The sequence below is a fragment of the Sapajus apella genome, unplaced genomic scaffold (genome assembly GCF_009761245.1).
Source record: "Sapajus apella isolate SASKATOON/1434 unplaced genomic scaffold, GSC_monkey_1.0 scaffold6, whole genome shotgun sequence".
NCBI classification, from domain to species: Eukaryota; Metazoa; Chordata; class Mammalia; order Primates; family Cebidae; genus Sapajus; species Sapajus apella.
Genome location: NW_022436946.1, coordinates 63,328,795 through 63,350,344, shown reverse-complemented (window position 1 = coordinate 63,350,344; position 21,550 = coordinate 63,328,795). Strand labels below are relative to the sequence as shown.

Below are 21,550 nucleotides of genomic sequence, written 5' to 3'. Positions count from 1 at the left end.
GATTAAAGGCATTAGCCACCGTGCCCAGCATGAATCCTGGTTTTAAGATATATGGAGCCGGGCACAGTGACTCATGCCTGTAATCCCAACACTTTGGGAGGCCGAGGCGGGCGGATCACGAGGTCAAGAGATCGAGACCATCATGGCCAACATTGTGAAACCCCGTCTCTACTAAAAATATAAAAATTAGCTGGGCGTGGTGGCATGCGCCTGTAGTCCCAGCTACTCGGGAGGCTGAGGCAGGAGAATTGCTTGAACCTGGGAGGTGGAGGTTGCAGTGAGCTGAGATTGTGCCACTGCACTCCAGCCTGGCACCTGGCGATGGAGCAAGATTCTGTCACAAAAAAAAAAAAAAAAAAAAAAAAAAAAACCATATATGGAAACACTCTGTTTTAGAATAAAATTAAGTTTCATTATTCCCCTCCAAGATTTTTCAACCTAAAGACTAGAAGCTTCGGTGATCATGGGAGGTTAGTGAGGGAAGGCTGAGGGCTTATATGCACACACAGAAAACATGAAAAAAGTTACTAAAAATAAATTATAAATAAATCACCAGAAAGCATATTTATTGGACTTCAACAGGCTTAACTTCCAATATAAAATTTAATACATTATATATTTCCTTTATCAAAGGAATGAGAAAATTCCATCACAATAGTGTCAATTTTTGAATTCTTTTTAAATTCCACATTAAGGAAAGGAACAAAATCCCAGGGTGATAAATCTAGTAAGTATGATGGATCATAAAACCCCAAATTTAATGACTTGCTGATAAAACCCAGATCAAACACATTCAGTAAGAGGGGATATTCTTGCTAGTATTACACCTCACTGAAAGTAACATCACTCTCCATTTGCCCTTGGCCACTTGGTACTTGCTTATAAATTACTCTCATATTTATCAAATAAACAAGATGTTTTAGTTTTCAAACATTTTGTAAAGTCTTGTCTTCTGAGAATACTCAGTAAGATTTGATAAGTTCCACTTTAGGGAATTCAGGTCAGAATTAAAATGGTAAAATAATGGGTTTGTCACTAAACTTTGATTTTTAAAAAAATTCTAGACCCTAAATGATTCTTTGTTTTCATTATCCCCAAACTTCCAATTTACATTACACAGTCAACAAAATCACAAACAGAACACTGTAGAAGGTATAAGACGACCCAGGCCTAATCTTTTGCCCATTAACAACTGCTAACACTTTGACAAAGTTAATACCTTTCTAGAAAATGAATATAATAATGACCCATATACCTTCCAGGATAGTGATGCAGATAAAATAGGAAGAATTTATAGTATAATTCGGAAAATCACAGAAAATATTTTGCAAATAATTTACCTGATAAAGGACGTATATCAATATAAAGAACTTTTACAACTCAGTAATAATAATAATTTTTAAAAACCCAGTTAAAATGCAGGTAAAGAATCTGAATGGACATTTCTTCAAAGACGACAGACAGATGGCAAATAAGCATAAAAGTTGTTCAATATTACTGGCATCAGGGAAATGCAAATCAAAGCCACAGTGGAATACCATGTCACATCTACTAGGATGGTCAGAATAAAAGAGTGAGGTAATAACTAGTTCTGGTAAGTATGTGGAGAAATAGAGATTCTCATATACTGCAGATGGGAATGTAAATGGTGAAGCCACTTTGGAAAATAGTCTGGCAGGTCATCAAAGTGTTTAGACATAGAGTTAGCATTTGATCCAGCAATTGTACTCCTATGTATATACCCAAGATGAGTGAAAATATATATACCCAACAAAAAAAAACCTGTACACAAATGCTAATAGGTATGTAATATACAAAAGGTAGAAACAATACAAATGTACATCAACTGATGAATGGATAAACAAAATGTAGTACATTCATACAATGGAATATTAGCCATAAAAAGAATGAAATATTGTTACATGCTACAACATATCATGGATAAACCTTGAGAACATTATGCTGAGTAAAAGAAACCCGTCACAAAAGGCCACATATTGTATGACTCCATGTGTATAAAATGTCCAGAATAGATATACAAATCCATAGATATACAAAGTAGATTTGTGGTTGGCTATGGATGAAGGGATAGAATGGTTGGTGTCTATGGCCAGAGGGTACAGGTCTCTTTCTGGGTGATGAAAATGTTCTAAAATTGACTATGGGGATGGTTGTACAACTGTGAATATGCTAAAAATCATCAAATCATACACTTTAAATGGGTGAATTACATGACATATAAATTACATCTCAATAAAACCGTTCTTAAAATACACGTACATACATATAAAACACTCCAAGTATGAGGTGCTATTAATTTGAATCCACTAAGCTATCCCAAAGCCTAACATACGTCTGGCACAGTGGCTCACACCTGCAATCCCAGTACTTTGGGAGACCAAAGCGGGTGAATCACTTGAAGTTAGGAGTTCGAAACCAGCCTGGCCAACATGGTGAAACTCTGCCTCTACTAAAAATACAAAAATTAGCTGGGCGCAGTGGCAGACGCCTGTAATCCTAGCTACTCCGGAAGCTGAGGCAAGAAAATCACTTGAACCCGGGAGACAGAGATTGCAGTGAGCCAAGATGGCACCACTGCACTCCAGCCTGGGTGACAAAGTGAGACTCTATCTTAAAAAACAAACAAACAAACAAACAGAGGCTGGGCATGGTGGCCCATGCCTGTAATCCCAGCACTATGGGAGGCTAAGGCAGGTAGATCATCTAAAGTCAGGAGTTCCAGACCAGCCTGGCAAATATGGTGAAATTCAGTCTCTACTAAAAATACAAAAAATCTTAGCCAGGTGGTACTGGCATGTGCCAGTAATCCCAGCTACTTGTAAAGCTGAGGCAGGAGAATTGCTTGAACCCGAAAGGCAGAGGTTGCAGTGAGCCAAGATTTCACTGCACTCTAGCCTGGGGGACAGAGTAAGACCCGGTATTAAAAAAAAAAAAAAAAAAAAAAAAAAGCCTAACATAGCAGAATTGTTCTATTAACTAATGTTTATTAGCTAATTGTAATACGGCAATCAAAATTAATTTGATAAATCAATTTTTACTTATTCCAAAGTATAACTTAAATGGTTTGTCATCAAACCTGACAAAAACAAGCAATGGGGAAAGGAGTCCCTGTTTAATAAATGGTTTTGGGAAAACTGGCTAGCCATGTGCAGAAAGCAGAAACTGGACCCCTTCCCGACACCTTACACTAAAATTAACTCCAGATGGATTAAACACTTAAACATAAGACCTAACACCATAAAAACCCTAGAAGAAAACCTAGGCAAGACCATTCAGAACATAGGCGTAGGCAAGGACTTTATGACCAAAACACCAAAAGCATTGACAACAAAAGCCAAAATAGACAAATGGGACCTAATCAAACTCCACAGCTTCTGCACAGCAAGAGAAACAGTTGTTAGAGTGAATTGGCAACCAACAGAATGGGAAAATATTTTTGCAATCTATCCATCTGACAAAGGGCTGATATCCAGAATCTACAAAGAACTAAAACAGATTTACAAGAAAAAAAAAACAAGCCCATTCAAAAGTGGGTGAAGGATATGAACAGACACCTTACAAAAGAAGACATACAAAAGGCCAACAAGCATATGAAAACATGCTCATCATCACTGGTCATTAGAGAAATGCAAATCAAAACTACACTGAGACACCACCTCACGCCCGTTAGAATGGCGATTATTAAAAAATCTGAAGACAACAGATGCTGGAGAGGATGTGGAGAAATAGGAACACTTTTACACTGTTGGTGGGAGTGTAAATTAGTTGAACCATTGTGGAAGACCCTAGAAACAGAAATTCCATTTGACCCAGCAATCCCATTACTGGGTATATATCCAAAGGATTATAAATCGTTCTATGATAAGGACACATGTACACGAATGTTCATTGCAGCACAGTTTACAATAGCAAAAACCTGGAACCAACCCAAATGCCCATCGATGATAGACTGGACAGGGAAAATGTGGCACATATACGCCATGGAATATTATGCAGCCATCAAAAACGATGAGTTTGGGTCCTTTGTAGGGACATGGATGAACCTGGAAACCATCATTCTCAGCAAACTGACATAAGAACAGAAAATCAAACACTGCATGTTCTCACTCACAGGCGGGTGAACAATGAGAACACATGGACACAGGGAGGGGAGCATCACACACTGGGGTCTCTTGGGGGGAAATAGGGGAGGGACAGCAGTGGGTGGGGAGTTGGGGAGAGATAGCATGGGGAGAAATGCCAGATATAGGTGATGGGGAGGAAGGCAGCAAATCACACTGCCACGTGTGTACCTAAGCAACAATCTTGCATGTTCTTCACATGTACCCCAAAACCTAAAATGCAATTAAAAAAAAAATAGTTTGTCATCAACTAATTGATATTTCTTACTAAATCTTTCATTCCACTTAAATATTATGAGACAATTATCCAAGACTTTTTAAAACAAAGTGATTACTGTTTGTCAACTATTTTCAAAAGTGATAAATGTTAAATGCAATAGAAAAAGACAAATACAAAGAAGTGCATGGAAAAAAACAAAATCAGCATCAGCTTACCATCACAATAAAAGTTAACGGTGATAAGGAGGTATATGTCCTTAATATATGCATTAACAAGCTTTAATATATGAACTTTGTTTTCAAAGTAAAAAAAAACCACATATTAGTTTCCAATCTATTCCACTTGATTGTTTCTTTTCTCCTTTGTATATTTGATTTTTCCCCCCTTTTTCTGTCCAACTTTTATGTTAGGTTCGGACAGTACATGTGCAGGCTCATTACAGGAGCAAATTGCATGTCATGGGAGTTTGGTCTACAGATTATTTCATCACGCAAGTAATGAGCACAGTACCCAGTATTTTTGATCCTCATCTTCCTCCCGCTCTCCACCCTCAGTAAGTCATTATGTCTATTGTTCCCTTCTTTATGTCCATGTGTACCCAATGTTTAGCTCATACTTATAAATGAGAACCTCTAATATTTGATTTTCTGTTCCTGTTTTAATTCATTTAGGATAATGGCCTCCAGCTGCATCCATGTTGCTGCAAAGGAGAAGGTTTCATTCTTTTTTATGGCTGTATGGTATTCTATGGTGTATACGTACAACATTTGCTTTATCCAGTCCACCACTGACGGGTATCTACGTTGATTTCATGTCTACAATTTATATTCATTTGGATTCTGTTCTAAGTTATTTTAGAAATCTCCTAACTGCTTTCCAGAATGGCTGAACTCATTTACTTTCCCACTAGCAGCATATATGCATTCCCTTTGCTTAACAATTTAAGATAAATATTTTCCCATGAAAATAAGTATTATTCTACAAGATGATTGTTCACGGCTGTATAGAATTCTATAATTAGGGTGTATTATATTTACTCAACTAACAATCTTAGTAGACATTAATTTTTCTTTTCAGTTTTACTTATAAATTATACTGCAATAAATCTTTGAACATACCTTTTTATACATATCTTTGATTATTATAATTTTTTTTTGAAATGGAGTCTCACTCTGTCGCCCAGGCTAGAGTACAGTGGCATGATCTAAGCTCACTGCAACCTCCACCTCCCAGGCTCAAGCAATTCTCCTGCCTCAGCTTCCCAAGTAGCTGGAATTACAGACGCACACACAGCTAATTTTTGTATTTTTTGGTAGAGACAGGGTTTCGACACGTTGGCCAGGCTGGTCTCAAACTCCTGACCTCAGGTGATCCACCCACCTGGGCTTACCAAAGTGCTGGGTTCACAGGCGTGAACCACTGCACCCAGTCAATTTTTTTGTATTTTTAGTAGAGACGAGGTTTCACCATGTTGGCCAGGCTGATCTCAAACTCCCGACCTAGAGTGATCTGCCCACCTCACCCACCCCAATTATAGGCGTGAGCCACCATGCATGGCCTGGAGTATAGATGTTTTTAAGTCTTAATAAAGACTACCAAACTGCCTTCAAATGTGAGAATTATACCAATTTGAATTTGAACTTGCTTTCCATACTTCACCAATACTAGATATTAACACTCTTTTTTACCTTTCCCAGTCTGATAAGAAAAAGAACAATATCTCATTAAAAAAATTACATTTATTTGCTGTGAGACAACCTACTTTCAAGTATTCATTGGCCATTTTGTATCTTCTTTTGTGAACTACTATTTATGTTTTTTGCACATCTTTTCTACAGCAGTTGACTATACTGTTCACTTCTCAAACAGGTATAGAATCATTTAACAAGATTAATCTTTATTACTAGTGGCAGATATATATATTCTCCTGCCTCAGCCTCCCAAGAAACTGGGACTACAGGCACACACCACCATGCTTGGCTAATTTTGTTTGTTATTTGTACTAGAGACGGGGTTTCACCATGTTGGCCAGGCTGATCTTCAACTCCTGACCTCAGGTGATCTGCCTGCCTCGGCCTCCCAAAGTGCTGGGATTACAGGCATGAGCCATTGCATCTGGCAAGATATTAATACATTGTCAGTACAGTCAATCCTATTGACCTGACAAAGCAGTAGACAAGTGTGTCTAAGACAATGTTCTACAAATATATACAGGCAAAGATCCAAATATGCACAAAATATAGCTTGAGAAAAATATTTGTTTTGTTCTGTTTTTTTGAGACAGAGTTTTGCTCTTGTTGCCCAGGCTATAGTGCAATGGCACAATCTTGGCTCACTGCAACTTCCACCTCCCAGGTTCAAGTGATTCTCCTGCCTCAGCCTCCCCAGTAGCTGGGATTACAGAAGCCCACCACTATGCCCAGCTAATTGTGTGTATTTTTAGTATAGAGATGGGCTTTCACCATGTTGGCCAGGCTGGTCTCAAACTCCTGACCTGAGTGATCCACCCACCTCAGCCTCCCAAAGTGCTAGGATTATAGGCATGAGCCACCTCGCCCAGCCAAGAAAAATATTTAAAGTAGATCATAATCATTGCCATTTACTCAATAAATTCATCTAACTGAGGCCAGGCATGGTGGCTCATGCCTGTAATCCCAGCACTTTGGGAGGCAAAGGAGGGTGGATCACCTGAGGTCCAGAGTTCAGGACCAGCCTGGGCAACATGGTGAAACCTTGTGTTTACTAAAAATACAAAAAAAAATTAGCTGGGCATGGTGGCAGATATCTGTAATCCCATCTACTCAGGGAGGCTGAGGCAGGAGAACCACTTGAACCCAGGAGGTAGAGGCTGCAATGAGCCAAGATCGTGCCACTGCACTCTAGCCTGGGTGACAGAGGGAGACACCATCTCAAAAACAAAAAACATCTAACTGGAACATGACTTTTTTTCTATGGCTGTCTTTTCATTTCTAATTTCTACAAACCAAGATAAGCATTAAAATGAAAGAAAGCAAAACTGAGCCGGGTGCAGTGGCTCATGCCTGTAATCCCAACACTTTGGGAGGCTGAGGCAGGTGGATCACGAGGTCAAGAGATCAAGACCATCTTGGCCAGCATGGTGAAATCCCATCTCTACTAAAAATACAAAAATTAGCTGGTGTGGTGACGTGCGTCTGTAATCCCAGCTACTCGAGAGGCTGAGTCAGGAGAATCCCTTGAACCAGAGAGGCAGAGGTTGCAGTGAGCTGAGATCATGCCACTGCACTCCAGCCTGGGGACAGAGCAAGACTCCATCAGAAAAGAAAGGAAAAGGAAAAGAAAAGAAAAGAGAAAAGAAAGCAAGCAAGCAAAACTGATCAATGGATCAAAACTTATTCACTAATTTTTTAACTTGAAAAAAATGAAGATAAAACAAACATGCATGGTATAGGAGAAAGTAAAAATAAGATTTAAAATAATCTCCTACAAGATACACTTAGAAAGAGTAAGATCCAATATTTGATAATACAGGACGACTATAGTCAATAACTTAATTGTACATTTAAAAACAACTAAAAGATTATAATTGCATTGTTTGTAATATAAAGATAAATGCTTGAGGGATGAACACCCCATTTCCATGATGTGATTATTACTTACTACACGCCTGTATCAAAGTATCTCATGTACCCCATAAATATATACACTCACCATGTACCCACGAAAAATTGTTTTAAATCTCTTTCATTAATAATAAAGCCCCAAATCCCCAAATTTCTCACTAAAATATATACCTTGTGAATCCTTCTTATTAAGACAGATGCAAAAAACCGCAATGTTATTCTCAGTTCATCAACGAAGGATTCATCATCTGTCACATCCCTTCAATAAGGAGAAAAACAAATATTCAGAAGTTCAGAGAAATACAGTTTCACCTTCAAGAAAACAAGCGAAAAATTCCCTTTTGTCTGTTTACTTAACCTACTTTCCTTTTTCATTTACAAACAATACATTTCATTGTAGAATAAAAGAACTGTACAAAAAAGAAAACAAACATCTACCATAATTCTAGCATCAAGACATAATCCCCATTAACTAAATTGTAACATTTATTTCCTTGCAGACATACATGAGTACAATTTATTTTTACAATGCTGAGATCATGTTCTAAGCAACATCAAAGAAAGTTTAAAGAAGTAAAACAATGAACAATTTAGGAGAAGCAATAGAATTAATACAAAATTTTTAAACAGTTTAAAATACTTATATGTAAATTCTAAAAGTTAAAATAAAGTTATGCTCTATTTGAAAAAGAAATTAAATGAAACTCAAACATTTTGTAAAACAGAAATTCTGACAACCTTCAGCTGAGGAGTTACTTTCATTTTCCTGATGTTTTGAGGTCCCTAGAATTAGAACACTTCCCTAATCAAAGGCAAGAAAAGAAAGAATGACAATATCTTAAACTTGAAAATGGTGCTAATTGTTAACTTTCTTGGCAGAATAGGAAAGATAATTGCATCAACCATGCCTCCCACTATTAACCCTAAAGAAGGGGATATTACAGAATCAATAGCTACCACTGAGAAGAAAATATACTTTCACACTTAGAAATACAACCAAATTTCGTCTAAAGTGTCATAACGCAGAGATGGGAGAAGGTAAGGAAGTCTTCACAAAAGGATTCATTTTACAAAAGGCCTCACCATCAAACCATCAACTTTAATTAAATGGCAAATGCCAGACATTTAAGACAAATGTAAAAGATTAAGTTACATAGCTTTTACATTTACATTTTTACATAGCTTTTACATGTCTTTTTACATTAAGACAAATGTAAAAAATTAATTTACATAGCTTTTCAAGAAAATACAGCATAGAAACTGGATATTGCATTTGTGGTAACACATTCCGGAAGAATTCAACTAGTAGCATTTTTTTTTTTTTTAATTAGAAAATTCAGCCAGGCATGGTGGCTCACGCCTATAATTCCAACACTTTGGGAAGCCAAGGCAGGTGGATCACTTGAGGTCAAGAGTTTGAGTCCAGCCTGGGCAACATGGCAAAATTCCATCTCTACTAAAAATACAAAAATTAGCCAGGCATGGTGGTGCACACTTGTAATCCCAGCTTCTTGGGAGGATGAGGTGGGAGAATCACTTGACCTGAGAGGTGATGGATGCAGTGAGCTGAGATCGTGCCACTGCACTCCAGCCCAGGCAACAGAGCAAGACTCCATCTCAAAAAAAAAAAAAAAAAAAAAAAAAAAAAAAAAAAAAAAAAAAAAAAATTCAAAATATACTTAATCAATATAAAATTGGGGTAGATGTCATTAAATATCACATGTATAAGCCATAGAGATGCAAGTGTTCAAATACATATACACATATATTAAACATGTGATGCTTAAGAAAACATGTATTTATTAAATGATATAAGTTGGATCTCTCTGATTCTAAAAATAAATTTCTTTCAAATCTAAAGTATTTTCTGTATCTTCAAAAGTACAAGGCCCTTGTACATATGTGGCATACACCAAAAACAAAGGTACTCTGGGGCAAAAAAAAAAAACATTTATTCTCCAGGAAAACTGCTGAAGTTATCTTTCAATTTAATGAAATATATGAATATAGATTCCCTTCCAAAAGGTACAATAATTTCAAACGTGAAAACTGAATACAAAATTATTAAATCACTACATCTAGGAGGGATAAGGAATTCTACAAGTTACTTTCGTCTCAAAATGCAGCCTAAGTTTTCTTCTTCTTTATTATCACTAAATTATTAATTAACTGATACCTGTATCAGTGGTTCTTAAATAGGGCCAGTTATGCCTTCCAGGTCATATCTGGCTACCTCTGAAGACATTTTTATTGGTCAAAACTGGTGGCAGAGAGGTCTGCTACCACCTAATGGGAGAAGCCAGGGGTGCTGCTAATTATCACATAATGCACAGTACAGCCTCCACAACAAATAATTATTTTGCCTAAAATGTAAATAGTGACGAAGTTAAGAAATCGTGGCCTACACCAAAAACACATCATTAGCATGCTCAACTTAATAGTATTCACTGTATCAAAGAAAAAGATCTTATAAAAAGAACATACCTGTACCAAGGATAAACAAAGTTTTCCAACACTAATTCAAGAACCTGCATAAAAATTATTTTTTAAAGAAACATAACATTAATTAGTTTTTGGAAAATAAATGGTACTATTTGGTAATGTATAACATTACCAAGAACCAATTTTATTATCACAAATAATGACAGTAGGCCAGGAGTGGTGGTTCACACCTGTAATCCCAGTACTTTGGGAGGTCAAGGCAGGTGTTCACTTAAGCTCATGAGTTTGAGACCAGCATAGGTAACATGATGAAACCCTGTATCTACAAAAAATACAAGAATAAGCCGGGTGTAGCGGCATGCACCTGCAGTCCCGGCTATTTTGAGAGGCTGAGGCAGGAGGATCACTTGAGCCTGAGAGGCAGAGGTTGCAATGAGTCGAGATGCTGCCACTGCACTCCAGCATGGGCAACAAGTGAGCCCTGTCGCAAAAAAACAAAAACAATGACAGCAATATAAGGCTTTCACATGACAAAATGTATATTTCAACCTTCTATGATTTTGAGGATCAAAGAGAACATATGAGAAAACACTTGGAAAACCATAAAAATTCTACAAATAGGAAAACTTATTATTAGAATAACATGCAAGTATTTCTAAATATTCTCATAATCAAACAAAAAGTTAAATAAATTGTTCCTGAGCCTGAAGCTTAACTGAACCAAAAGTGTGCTATGGAAAGAAGAAAAAGAGCAAGTTAGTCCTTTGCATTCCCAACTTTGTAAGTCAGTATTTTCAGAATACAACGAAGAAACAAGCAGCAAGATTTATGTAAGGGGTCAAAATTAGGTGTCAGTAGGTACCTCTGAAGGAAGTATAGTGGCTAGAGGGGAACATGAAGGGGTATTATGGGATGCTGATAAAGTTTTTTTCCTGATCTGAATGCCAGTAACACAGATATGCTCACCTTGTGAAAATTTTACCTATACACTCAAAATCAGTACGTAAGCTACAGGAGTGAAAAAGTAACAAAATGAAATAAAACAAAACAAACCCTGGGTGTTAAATTTTCCATTTCTTGTATTTGGGTGTAGCAGGATGTCATAATTTTTACAAGGAGTTCGAACATTGGGCAGTAACTTAAAAAAGCAGTAGGGAGGCCACAAAACAGCATATCTAATCTAATCCTTCCAAAAACAGATCACATACTTCTCTGGCAGCAGTAACAAAGGCTGTGAATTCTCTACTTTAAATATCAAGAGAACAATAATTTAGATTTTTTTAGTACAAAAACTAAGCATTGTTTATATGAGTTGGGAAATGAAGATACATATAAACAGGGATAACAATGAATAGGATAGAGAGAAGAGACTAGAAAGAGTTATCATTAAACATCTGTTCTTCCTTTATTTCCCACATCCAATCAATCACCAAATCCTACTGATTTTATATCCTAAGTGGTGCTCTTCTACAGCACCATTGCTTGGGTCCTCATTTTCTTACCCCTCATACTGCAGCAATGGCCTCTCACCTCCCTGCTTCCAAGCTCACTTCCCTCCATCCTAAATAGAGCTGCCAAAGTAACCTAAAACATCTATCTGACCACATCATCCTCTTTCAAGAAATCCTCAATGTATCAAACCTGAATATATGAAAATAAGAAAGGTGAAATTGCACTGATTTCGAAGGGCAGCTGCTGGCATGCGGCAGCTGCATTACTTCCTTTTCACTCCCAGTGCACCCTATGAGTCTCATCTGAAAACTCAAGAAAATCACTGACTTGCAGTATCAATTAATCTTAACTCCATCAGCATAGCCCTTAAAGTCATTTGATAGTGTGATTTCTAAAGGGCCATATAAAATACCAATTAAGAACTTAACCAGATCTGAGTTTTTGATTGAGTTCTGCAATCAGCCAAATATGAAACTTGAGAACATTATTAAAACTCTAAATTTCGCCGGGCGCGGTGGCTCAAGCCTGTAATCCCAGCACTTTGGGAGGCCGAGGTGGGTGGATCACGAGGTCAAGAGATCGAGACCATCCTGATCAACATGGTGAAACCCCGTCTCTACTAAAAATACAAAAAATCAGCTGGGCATGGTGGCACGTGCCTGTAATCCCAGCTACTCAGGAGGCTGAGGCAGGAGAATTGCCTGAACCCAGGAGGCGGAGGTTGCGGTGAGCCGAGATCGCGCCATTGCACTCCAGCCCGGGTAACATGAGTGAAACTCCGTCTCAAAAAAAAAAAAAAAAACTCTAAATTTCATTTACCTTTGGTAAAATTATCAATAATAGTACCCACTTCATAGGTTATATGTAGATTACATAAAATAATGCATGACCTTAGCACAGTGCCTAATATATAGTAAGTATATCACTAAATATTAACGACTAGAATATTGTTTCCTCATTGCCCACATCCTCCCTCACATTTTACTCTCCAGTTTGCTGAACCCTCTACCTTATTTCAAGCCTCTCTATCCTTTTGAAAGCTCTACCTAAATCCTGAAATACTCTTTCCCGCACTATTAGTCTGGCAAATCTCTAGTTATCCGATTTGATTGTCCCTCTCAATAGTTATTTACTTCTCCTCTATATCAATTCTATATATCTTAATTTTTTTGCCATTATTGCCTGCGTTAAGTTATATTGTGAATACCTGTTTATATGCCTGCCTTCACTTCTAAAGTAGAAAGGGACCATGTCTTATTTCACTTTTAATCACTACAGCCTAGCCCAGTTCCTACCTGTGAAATCTCAAAATATGTTTTTAAATGTAAGAGCTAATATTTATTGAACACCAATATGTGCCAGGTACTGGACCAAGAGTTTTATAAAAGTCCTTTCATTTTTATGAATGAATATCTGACATGTTAAAGACACAAATAATAGCTGTTAGAAGTTTTCTTCAACAGACCTCAACTTGGCAGTCTCCAACAGAAATGTAAGTCACACATTAATTTTAAATTTTCTAGTAGCTACATGTTTTACAAAGTAAAAAGAAATAGGTGAAATTAATTTTATATTTCATTTAACCCAACATATCCAAAATGGTATCATTTCAACATGTAATCAATATAAAAAATGAGATACTTTACATTCCATTTTTCTAAGTCTTATCTTACTAAATCTTCAAAATCCACTATATATTTCACACACAGAGCACATGTCAACTTGGACTAGCACACTTGCAGTGTTTATTAATAGCCACATGTGGCCAGTAACTACCATATTAGACAGAGTCTTAAATCAAGGTATCTTGAAGATGAAAAAGGCCTTAGAGAAGCAAAGGAAAAAATGCCAAGTTTTAATGGGCTTTTATGCAGGATACAAAATAGGATAAAGAACAACTAAATGGGAATCAGATGCCTACTGCTCTTCTTCAACTAATTAGCATCCAGTTTAATTCAATACACTTTGATCAGCTACCAAAAATATTCATGATCCAATACTTGGTACTAGGAACAAAGGAGACCTCATTCCTTCTCTTCACTGACTTGAGTGTTTTGTCAAAACCACTGAGAAGACAAGTATCTAAAACACAGCTGGGCATGGTGGCACATGCCTGTAATCCCAGCTACTAGGGAGGCTGAGGCAGAAGAATCGCTTGAACTTGGGAGGCAAAGGTTGCAGTGAGCCAAGATCACGCCATTGCCCTCCAGCCTGGGCAACAAAAGCGAAACTCTGTCTCAAAAAATAAAATAAAAAATAAAACATGTTACCAAAAAGATACATATAAAATTTAACTATAATAAAGATACGAGAACATGCTTTCCATTCCAGTATTATGCAGAAGTAGTAAAAAATATCCCATTCCCTACTCTATACTTCAATTAGTGTCAAAACTGGGGTCATAATTCAGTAAGATATATATCTATTTGCTCCTTGCACTCCAGGGTTCCTTTTGGAATTACAAAATGATATTTCTACTGCCTTTATCATAAAGATTACTGTCTTCATCTTTATGACTGTTTCAGGTAAAGCAGTGCTTCCATGACTGTTTCAGGTAAAGCAGTACTTTCCTTAGCTAAAATGTATAAATTAAACATGAGATTCAAAAACATTTCTAGCTTACTGTTCAAGTGGCTTAGTTTGCAATAATCAACTACCTAACCCAGAACTGATTTAGGTGAAGTGTATTAAGATGTTCCATAATTATTTGGTAAAAAATTCTAAAAAATTTTTCCACAAGCATTTAACCATTTCTGTTAATTTTAAATCAGTTACCTCTGAGAGAGATGCATCAACTTTGGAAGAAATTTTCAGGTCTAGCCATGGCTGGTAGTTTTCAAGTAGCAAAGAAGGCCTAAAGAAAAATTATACAACTAAATCACTTGAAATCCAAATGTAATTAGAAGGATCAACAAAAAAAAAAATATTTAACTTACCTATGTCGTTTACATTTCACTTTACCACAAACGGCACAGCTATGACCTTGAGGAAATAATTCCTGAAGTCCAAACTGCTAAAAAAAGAAAACGAGAGGTGGTGGGGAGAGCTGTCTTTAACATATTTCCAAGCTTAAAGTTAAAATCAATTGCTATGTTCACTTAAAAAAAATTCAATCTATATTTGGAAATGATAACTTGGCCAGGCACAGACAAGTGGCTCATACCTATAATCTTAGCAATCTGGGAGACCGAGGTGGGTGGATGACTTGAGCCCAGGAGTTTGAGACCAGCCTGGGAAACATGGCAAAATCCTGTCTCTACAAAAAAATACAAAAATTAGATGGGTATGGTGTCACATGCCTAGTCTCAGCTACCCAGGAGGCTGAGGTAGCAGGATCACCTGAGCTCGAGAGTTTGGGGCTGCAGTAAGCAGTGATCCTGCCACTGCACTCTAGTCTGTGCAAATCTAGCCTGTCTCAAAAAAAGGAAGCAAGGGAAAAGAAACTGACACTCTACCTCAGAGGTATAATAAGAAAAAAACTATTTTTTCTTTCTCTAAAATCTTGAATTTAATGAAAAAGTTATGAGGTAACTACTATAGTTTCTGATAAAATATGGGGCACCACTTTCAGTTGTGTTTCCTCTGAGTAGAAATACCAACAAACCTGAGATAAGATACTACATCAACTTAAGGAATTATTAAGACTTAAAGATATCCCACTTGCCGTGGCCTCCTTGGGAGGCCAACACTTCGGCCTAACACTTTGGGAGGCCAAGGCAAGTGGTATATCTTTAAGTCTTAATAGTTCCTTAAGTTGAGGTAGTGTCTTGTCTCAGGTTTGTTGGTATTTTGAAGGATTACATAATCCTAACACTTTGGGAGGCCAAGGCAAGTGGATCAGCTGAGATCAGGAGTTCGAGACCAGCCAAACTGGCAAAACGCCATCTCTATTAAAATTCAAAAATTAGCTGGGCTTGGTGGCGTGTGCCTGTAATCCCAGTTACATGGAAGACTGAGGCAGCAGAAATCATTTGAACTTGGGAGGCAGAGGATGCAGTGAGCCAAGATTGTACCATTGCAATGAGCCAAGATGGTGCCGCTGCACTCCAGCCTGGGCAAAAGAGCAGGATTCTATCTCAAAAAAAAGATAGAACACTAAACCTTGATCTACAGACCAGAACCTTGCTTTACAGAGATAGATCCAACACATTACCACCCTTCTTTACATTTCAGAAATAAATTACTTTGGTTATGCAAACTGCCTAATTATATCATATAAACATTTAAAAATTTAGTACGATTAGATCATTTAACCTCAAATTTCCTGAGTCTGTGCCTCAGAATCACCTGGAAAGCTTCTAACAAGCACTGATTACATGGCTCTAACCCAGAGCTAGTCAATCAAAACATGGTGATACAGCCCAGCAATCTGTATTTTTTAATTCCCCAGGAGATTTACTGTACAACCAGCTTTGGGAACCTCTGATTTAATTTATTGTCCTCGTGGTTAATAGAGGACACCCTAAAATTGTGGATCCCCACTTTCTGAAAATTTTGTGCCACATTTTCTTTTTATAGCTCTTCCTAGGAGAATTGTATGCCTTAAAAGCATACACATATACACATTATATTTTGAAAATTTTCTAATAGACTTCCATCATTAATATTAGACAGATTTTTTAAATCACTTTTAGCATAGTACCTGAAAAAAAGAGAAGAAATTTTTAAAAAATAATTTTTATAGGTTAACAAAAAAATACACTGCTTTAGCAGGCTTTCAAATAATAGATAGCTGAGGCTGATACATATTGAACGCAGTAAGAACACATAATTTTACCTTGGGTTTGTATTTTATTGTGAAGAATATATTTGGTAAGAGAGAATCAGGTCCTAGTGAGCAGTAGAATGTGACAACTCCAGCAACAAATGACCAGAAGATCATTAAAACATGAAGATACCTTAAAAATAAATGAAAATAGTCATTAGAACCAAAGAAAAGGCATAACTCTAACTTACTGCTTCATGGATTTAACAAGCAGCTTCATTGATTTAACAAGCACCTACAATATCATATGAAGCAATTTTTCCAATTATGATTGATTTTCTGTAATATAGTTATTAAATACAAGAGTCATAAAATGTATGCTATCAAATATATATTTCATTTAAAGTATAAGGAAGCATAAATTATCAATATTTCATAATTCATACCTATGTTTAAATAGTCTATACTACATTCCTCCAGAATACCTTCTTATGATATTGTAGTATACATGCCCCACCAAAATTCTGATTATTTTCACTACATCAAAGGAATTTTACTAAGTACCTATTTTGTTCTACACAGTGCTAGGCCTTGGGAATATAGCAAGGAACTGCACTGCATAGTCTCTACCTGCATGGAAAACACTGTGTAGTAGTGGTGACAGGTGAGTAAAAAGAAGAACAATACAATGTGATCCATATGTGATATTACAACAGAAAGTCTGTGTAATACGGGAAGACCACAGGCTGATTAGTTAATTCAAATGTGAAAGAACAGAAAAGTTTTTTCAGAGAAAGCAATGTCTACAGAAAAATTTAAAGGGTAAGTAGATGCAAACAAACAGAAGAGGATGGTATAGAGGTATGGAAGACTGGGGAAGAGGCAGGGGAATTCAAACGAGAGAAATGCATGGGCTTAGGTCTGTGTGAACATAGTTCTAAGGAAGAAGGCCTTAGGTGAATCTAAAAACAAAAGCAGAGGCCAAATAATATAGTGTCATATAATAGGCAATGTGTGTCTTAATACAGGCAGTCTCACATGGCACAGTTCTGATATGCAAAAATTTCAGTTATCATGATTGTGTTAAATAACACCAATGCCCCAGTTCAAATGCCAACAACCCCAGTATATTTGTTAACTGTGAATAACTGCATGAAGTACAAACTTTGCTGCCAACTCATCAGTCTATAAATCACTATATAAATAACAGATGTGTATCATGATCATTGACCAATCACATCAGTTCTGTCAGTGACTGGTCACTCACTATATATTGTTGTTGTTCAGTGCATGCACAAACAGCAAACTATGGAGCTATGTTACCTCCTTGTCTTCCAATAATAAATATGCATTACATTTTACAAAAATGGCCATTATCCCACAAATATTAAAGAGAAACAAAGAAACAGTGATCATGCAAGAAGTAAAATTCAAATCAAACATAAATTAAGTTACAGAAGAAACAGCTCACTGTGGGAATGATGACAATGCTGCTTTTCAACAGATTCTATGCAGCCAGAGAAAGAAGGGAACTTATTGGCATTAATGAGAAAAGTGGTTACAGCATAAGGATGAAAATGTCCCAGAAGAAGTGGCACCAGCAAAGGAACTCTTGGAGATTTCACAACATTGGATAAAACACTGAAGCTGATCCAAACTTCACCTACGCATGAAAAAGATATTCGCTCTGTATCCTATGTCACAGGATGAGAAGAGGACAAGCACTGTTTAAGTTACTCTTAATATATATTTTTACAAAGAAATAAACCACTTTAATTCTCAATGTTTCTAAGGTTTAAAATTAATGTACTACTCACTTTACTATTTTTTTCATTTCCCTATACTATTATAACTGACAAGAGTTTTCAATTGTTTGACAAATTTTTTTAAAAGTCCATCATAATCTTCCCATTGATTAAAACCACTTTGCAGTTTCTGCTTGCACAATCGTTTTTACAGACTCTCACTACCAGACAAAGCAGGGACTGCCTGTATTATCCTACAAGCAAATGCACTGTAGGGATCTAATACTTTGTAGACTCAGTAGAGACTACCATCCCTTCTGTAAAGTGTTCTTTCTTTACACTCTATTCATGAAGTTCAAATGGAAACAAGAGCTTTTATCTCCTTAAGATTCTATCTCCCTCATTCAAGACTGGATTAAGAATGAACAAAACAGTAACAACAACAACAACAAAATAGGCCAATCATAGCATCTTCTTCCCTATCTACAGCTGACTGGTTCAGAGATGGACACCATCTGAGACAACCTAGGAGGTAACTGGCATTTTAAACAGAGTGAATATTGCATGAACTAGGTTCCAACCAGTCTCGTTCATCTCATGACAGCAGAAACATGAAGCTGTAATAAAACTGATAGCCATATGCTTTGCCACTTAAAAGAAAGAGTGAGAAGAGAATGAAGCCAGAATTCAGAGAGGAGAAAAAGCAAGGAGAAGAAAGTATTGGCAGTATTCCAAATCCTGCTTCCATGTGTCTTATGGGGCCCAGCTACACTCGTTATTTCTGCACTTACAAAACCTTCCAATCTTGTCCTCTTTGTTAAACCTAGTGTGAGTTGAGTTTCTGTTATCTACCATCAAGAGTCCTTAGCAGTATCTAGGAGACAAGAGATTTAAGAAGATTTTTAAGAATTTTTGAGAGTTTTAAGAAGGATATCATTAAACAACTGGAAGTTCACTCTGGCTGAAATATGGAAAATGGTCTAGACTGGAAACACACAGCCTAGTTAGAAAACTGTTGCAGTAATCTGTGAGAGTCAGTGATGGCCTAAACTAGGGTAGAGACTTAGAGATTTTAAAAAGTGAATTATTTTGAGAGAAAATGGGAGTAAAAATTGAGAGGATTAAGTAGCTGATTAGATGTGAGCAGAAGGAGCTGGGTGGAAGGAGCTCATGCCTATAATCCTAACACACTGGAAGGCCAAAGCAGGCAGATCACTTGAAGTCAGGAGTTCAAGACCAGCCCGGCCAACATGGTAAAACCCCATCTCTACCAAAAATACAAAGAAAACAAAAATTAGCTGGGCATAGTGGCATATACGTGTAATCCCAGCTACTCAGAAGACTGAGGCAGACAATCACTTGAACGTGGGAGGTAGAGGCTGCAATAAGCAGCGATCACACCACTGTACTCCAGCCTGCGTGACAGAGTGAGACTCCTTCTAAACAAATGAATGAATGAATGATGTAAAGAGAAAGGAAAGATGAAAAATCAGTTCTCTTTGGACATGTTAAGCTTCAGATACTTTAAAACATGCTACACAGAAATGTTCCACAAGCACCTAAATATTGGGTAATATAAATCTCTGGAGAGAATATGGGCTAAGGATAAAGGTTTAGGAATTATCAACATAAATATCACTGAAACCGTAGGAGTAAATGACATGACCCAGGGAGAATCTAGAGTTAAAGAAATGAGCATAAGATATTTAAGAACTAGGCAGAGGAAATCTATAAAGGAATCAAGTAATTAGAAGAGTTGGAAAAAAAACCAAGGGTCAAGTCATAAAAACTGGCAAGGTAAAAAAAATATATGTGGTCAACATGACCAAATATTTGTAAAATAAAGTGATCAACGTGACCAAATATTTGTAAAATAAAGAAAAAGATTGAGAGGTGTTCATTAGTTTTTACAATAAAAGAGGCACTAATTAACTAGGCAAAAGCAATTTTAGAATGGCAAATGATTACAATGGATTGAGGAGTGAGATGGAGGTGAGGAAGTAGAATCGGTGAATGCAGATAATTGTCTTTCTAAATAAAAGGAGCTAACACAGTAACTGGAGGGGGACAATAAGTTAAGGTTTTTGGTAAAAACCTGATCACATTTGAATGGTGATATAGAAGAAAAGGAGGTAAGAGGAAAAGAAGTAGAAAAAAAGAAATAATTGAGTGAATAATATCTTACAGAAGATAGGTGTAGTTAGTATTCAGAACCTAAATGGAAGAAACAGTTATAAATGAGAGCGATGTCTCTTCCTCAGTACTACACAGGAAGCATAGAAGGATGAATATGCACATTTGAGGATTTTGTAACAAGAATTAAATGCCACATAATGGCCTTTATATAAAACAGAAGATGCTTAGAGTAAATGACAAAGGTGGCATGACAGAAGTTCTAGAAGACAGGGGAAGTTCTGACACAGTTGCCACAGAGAAGGGAAGAGGGGGGTATTCTGGGGGTATTCTGGACATTACTGAGGCTGAAGACAACAAACTTTCAGTTGTGAGATCTTTTCCAGCAGCATTCAGTTTTCAGAATATGAATCTTAAAAAAAGCAAACAGCATCACCGATCTCAGATTTTGGTTTTGATAGGCGAGTATAATGGAAAGGATAGAGTTAAGGATACCGGAAATAGATTGCATGAAGTGACTGATGGAACAAGGTATCTTAGCTGGACTGACTCTAAACTGCATCATAAAGTAGTAACAGAAGGGAACAACATATAGAAAGAAAGTAGAGTCAGGAAATTGAAATGTGAAGAAGCAGGAACAGTGTGACTAAATGAATGAAGCTGACACTGGCCAGTAAGTAACATATTTGATTCTTAAGGTTTCAGAGGCAGTCAGGTACAGTGGCTCACACCTGTAATCCTAGCACTTTGGGAGGCCCCGGCAGGTGAATCACCTCAAGTCAGGAGTTCTAAACCAGCCTGGCCAACATAGAGAAACCCCGTTTCTACTAAAAGTAAAAGAAAATTAGCTAGGCATGGTGGTGTGTGCCTGTAATCCCAGCTACCCAGGAGGCTGAGGCAGGAGAATCACTCAAACCCAGAAGGTGGAGGTTGCAGTGAGCCAAGATCATGCCATTGCACTCCAGCCTGGGCAACAGAGTGGGTCTCCGTGTAAAAAAAAAAAAAAAAATTCAGAGGTAAGTAGCTGGCATGCCACATACTCATCGATGGCCTGACCATCATCACCCAAGTGACCAACCCCAAAGAGGACAAGAGCCAGGTGTTGGCCA

At 37.1% G+C, this 21,550-nt stretch overlaps 1 protein-coding gene across 14 annotated transcripts in view; it reads right to left on the bottom strand.

Moving 5' to 3' along the window:
• The window catches only part of SNX14 (sorting nexin 14), a 103,019-nt gene that overhangs the window by 63,298 nt on the left and 18,171 nt on the right, over nucleotides 1-21,550 (bottom strand). For 9 of the 14 annotated variants that reach the window (XM_032275327.1, XM_032275321.1, XM_032275332.1 and 6 more), the window contains 5 exons: nucleotides 16,636-16,756; nucleotides 14,795-14,871; nucleotides 14,634-14,712; nucleotides 10,449-10,492; nucleotides 8,136-8,223 (listed from right to left, as the gene is read on the bottom strand). In XM_032275327.1, the coding sequence (XP_032131218.1) occupies nucleotides 8,136-8,223; nucleotides 10,449-10,492; nucleotides 14,634-14,712; nucleotides 14,795-14,871; nucleotides 16,636-16,740 (393 nt within the window). In that variant the 5' untranslated portion in view covers nucleotides 16,741-16,756. Of the gene's footprint in view, nucleotides 1-5,480; nucleotides 5,508-8,135; nucleotides 8,224-9,194; nucleotides 9,333-10,448; nucleotides 10,493-14,633; nucleotides 14,713-14,794; nucleotides 14,872-16,635; nucleotides 16,757-21,550 lie in introns of those variants that run through there. The other 5 variants (XM_032275320.1, XM_032275324.1, XM_032275328.1 and 2 more) reach the window with 3 other exon arrangements.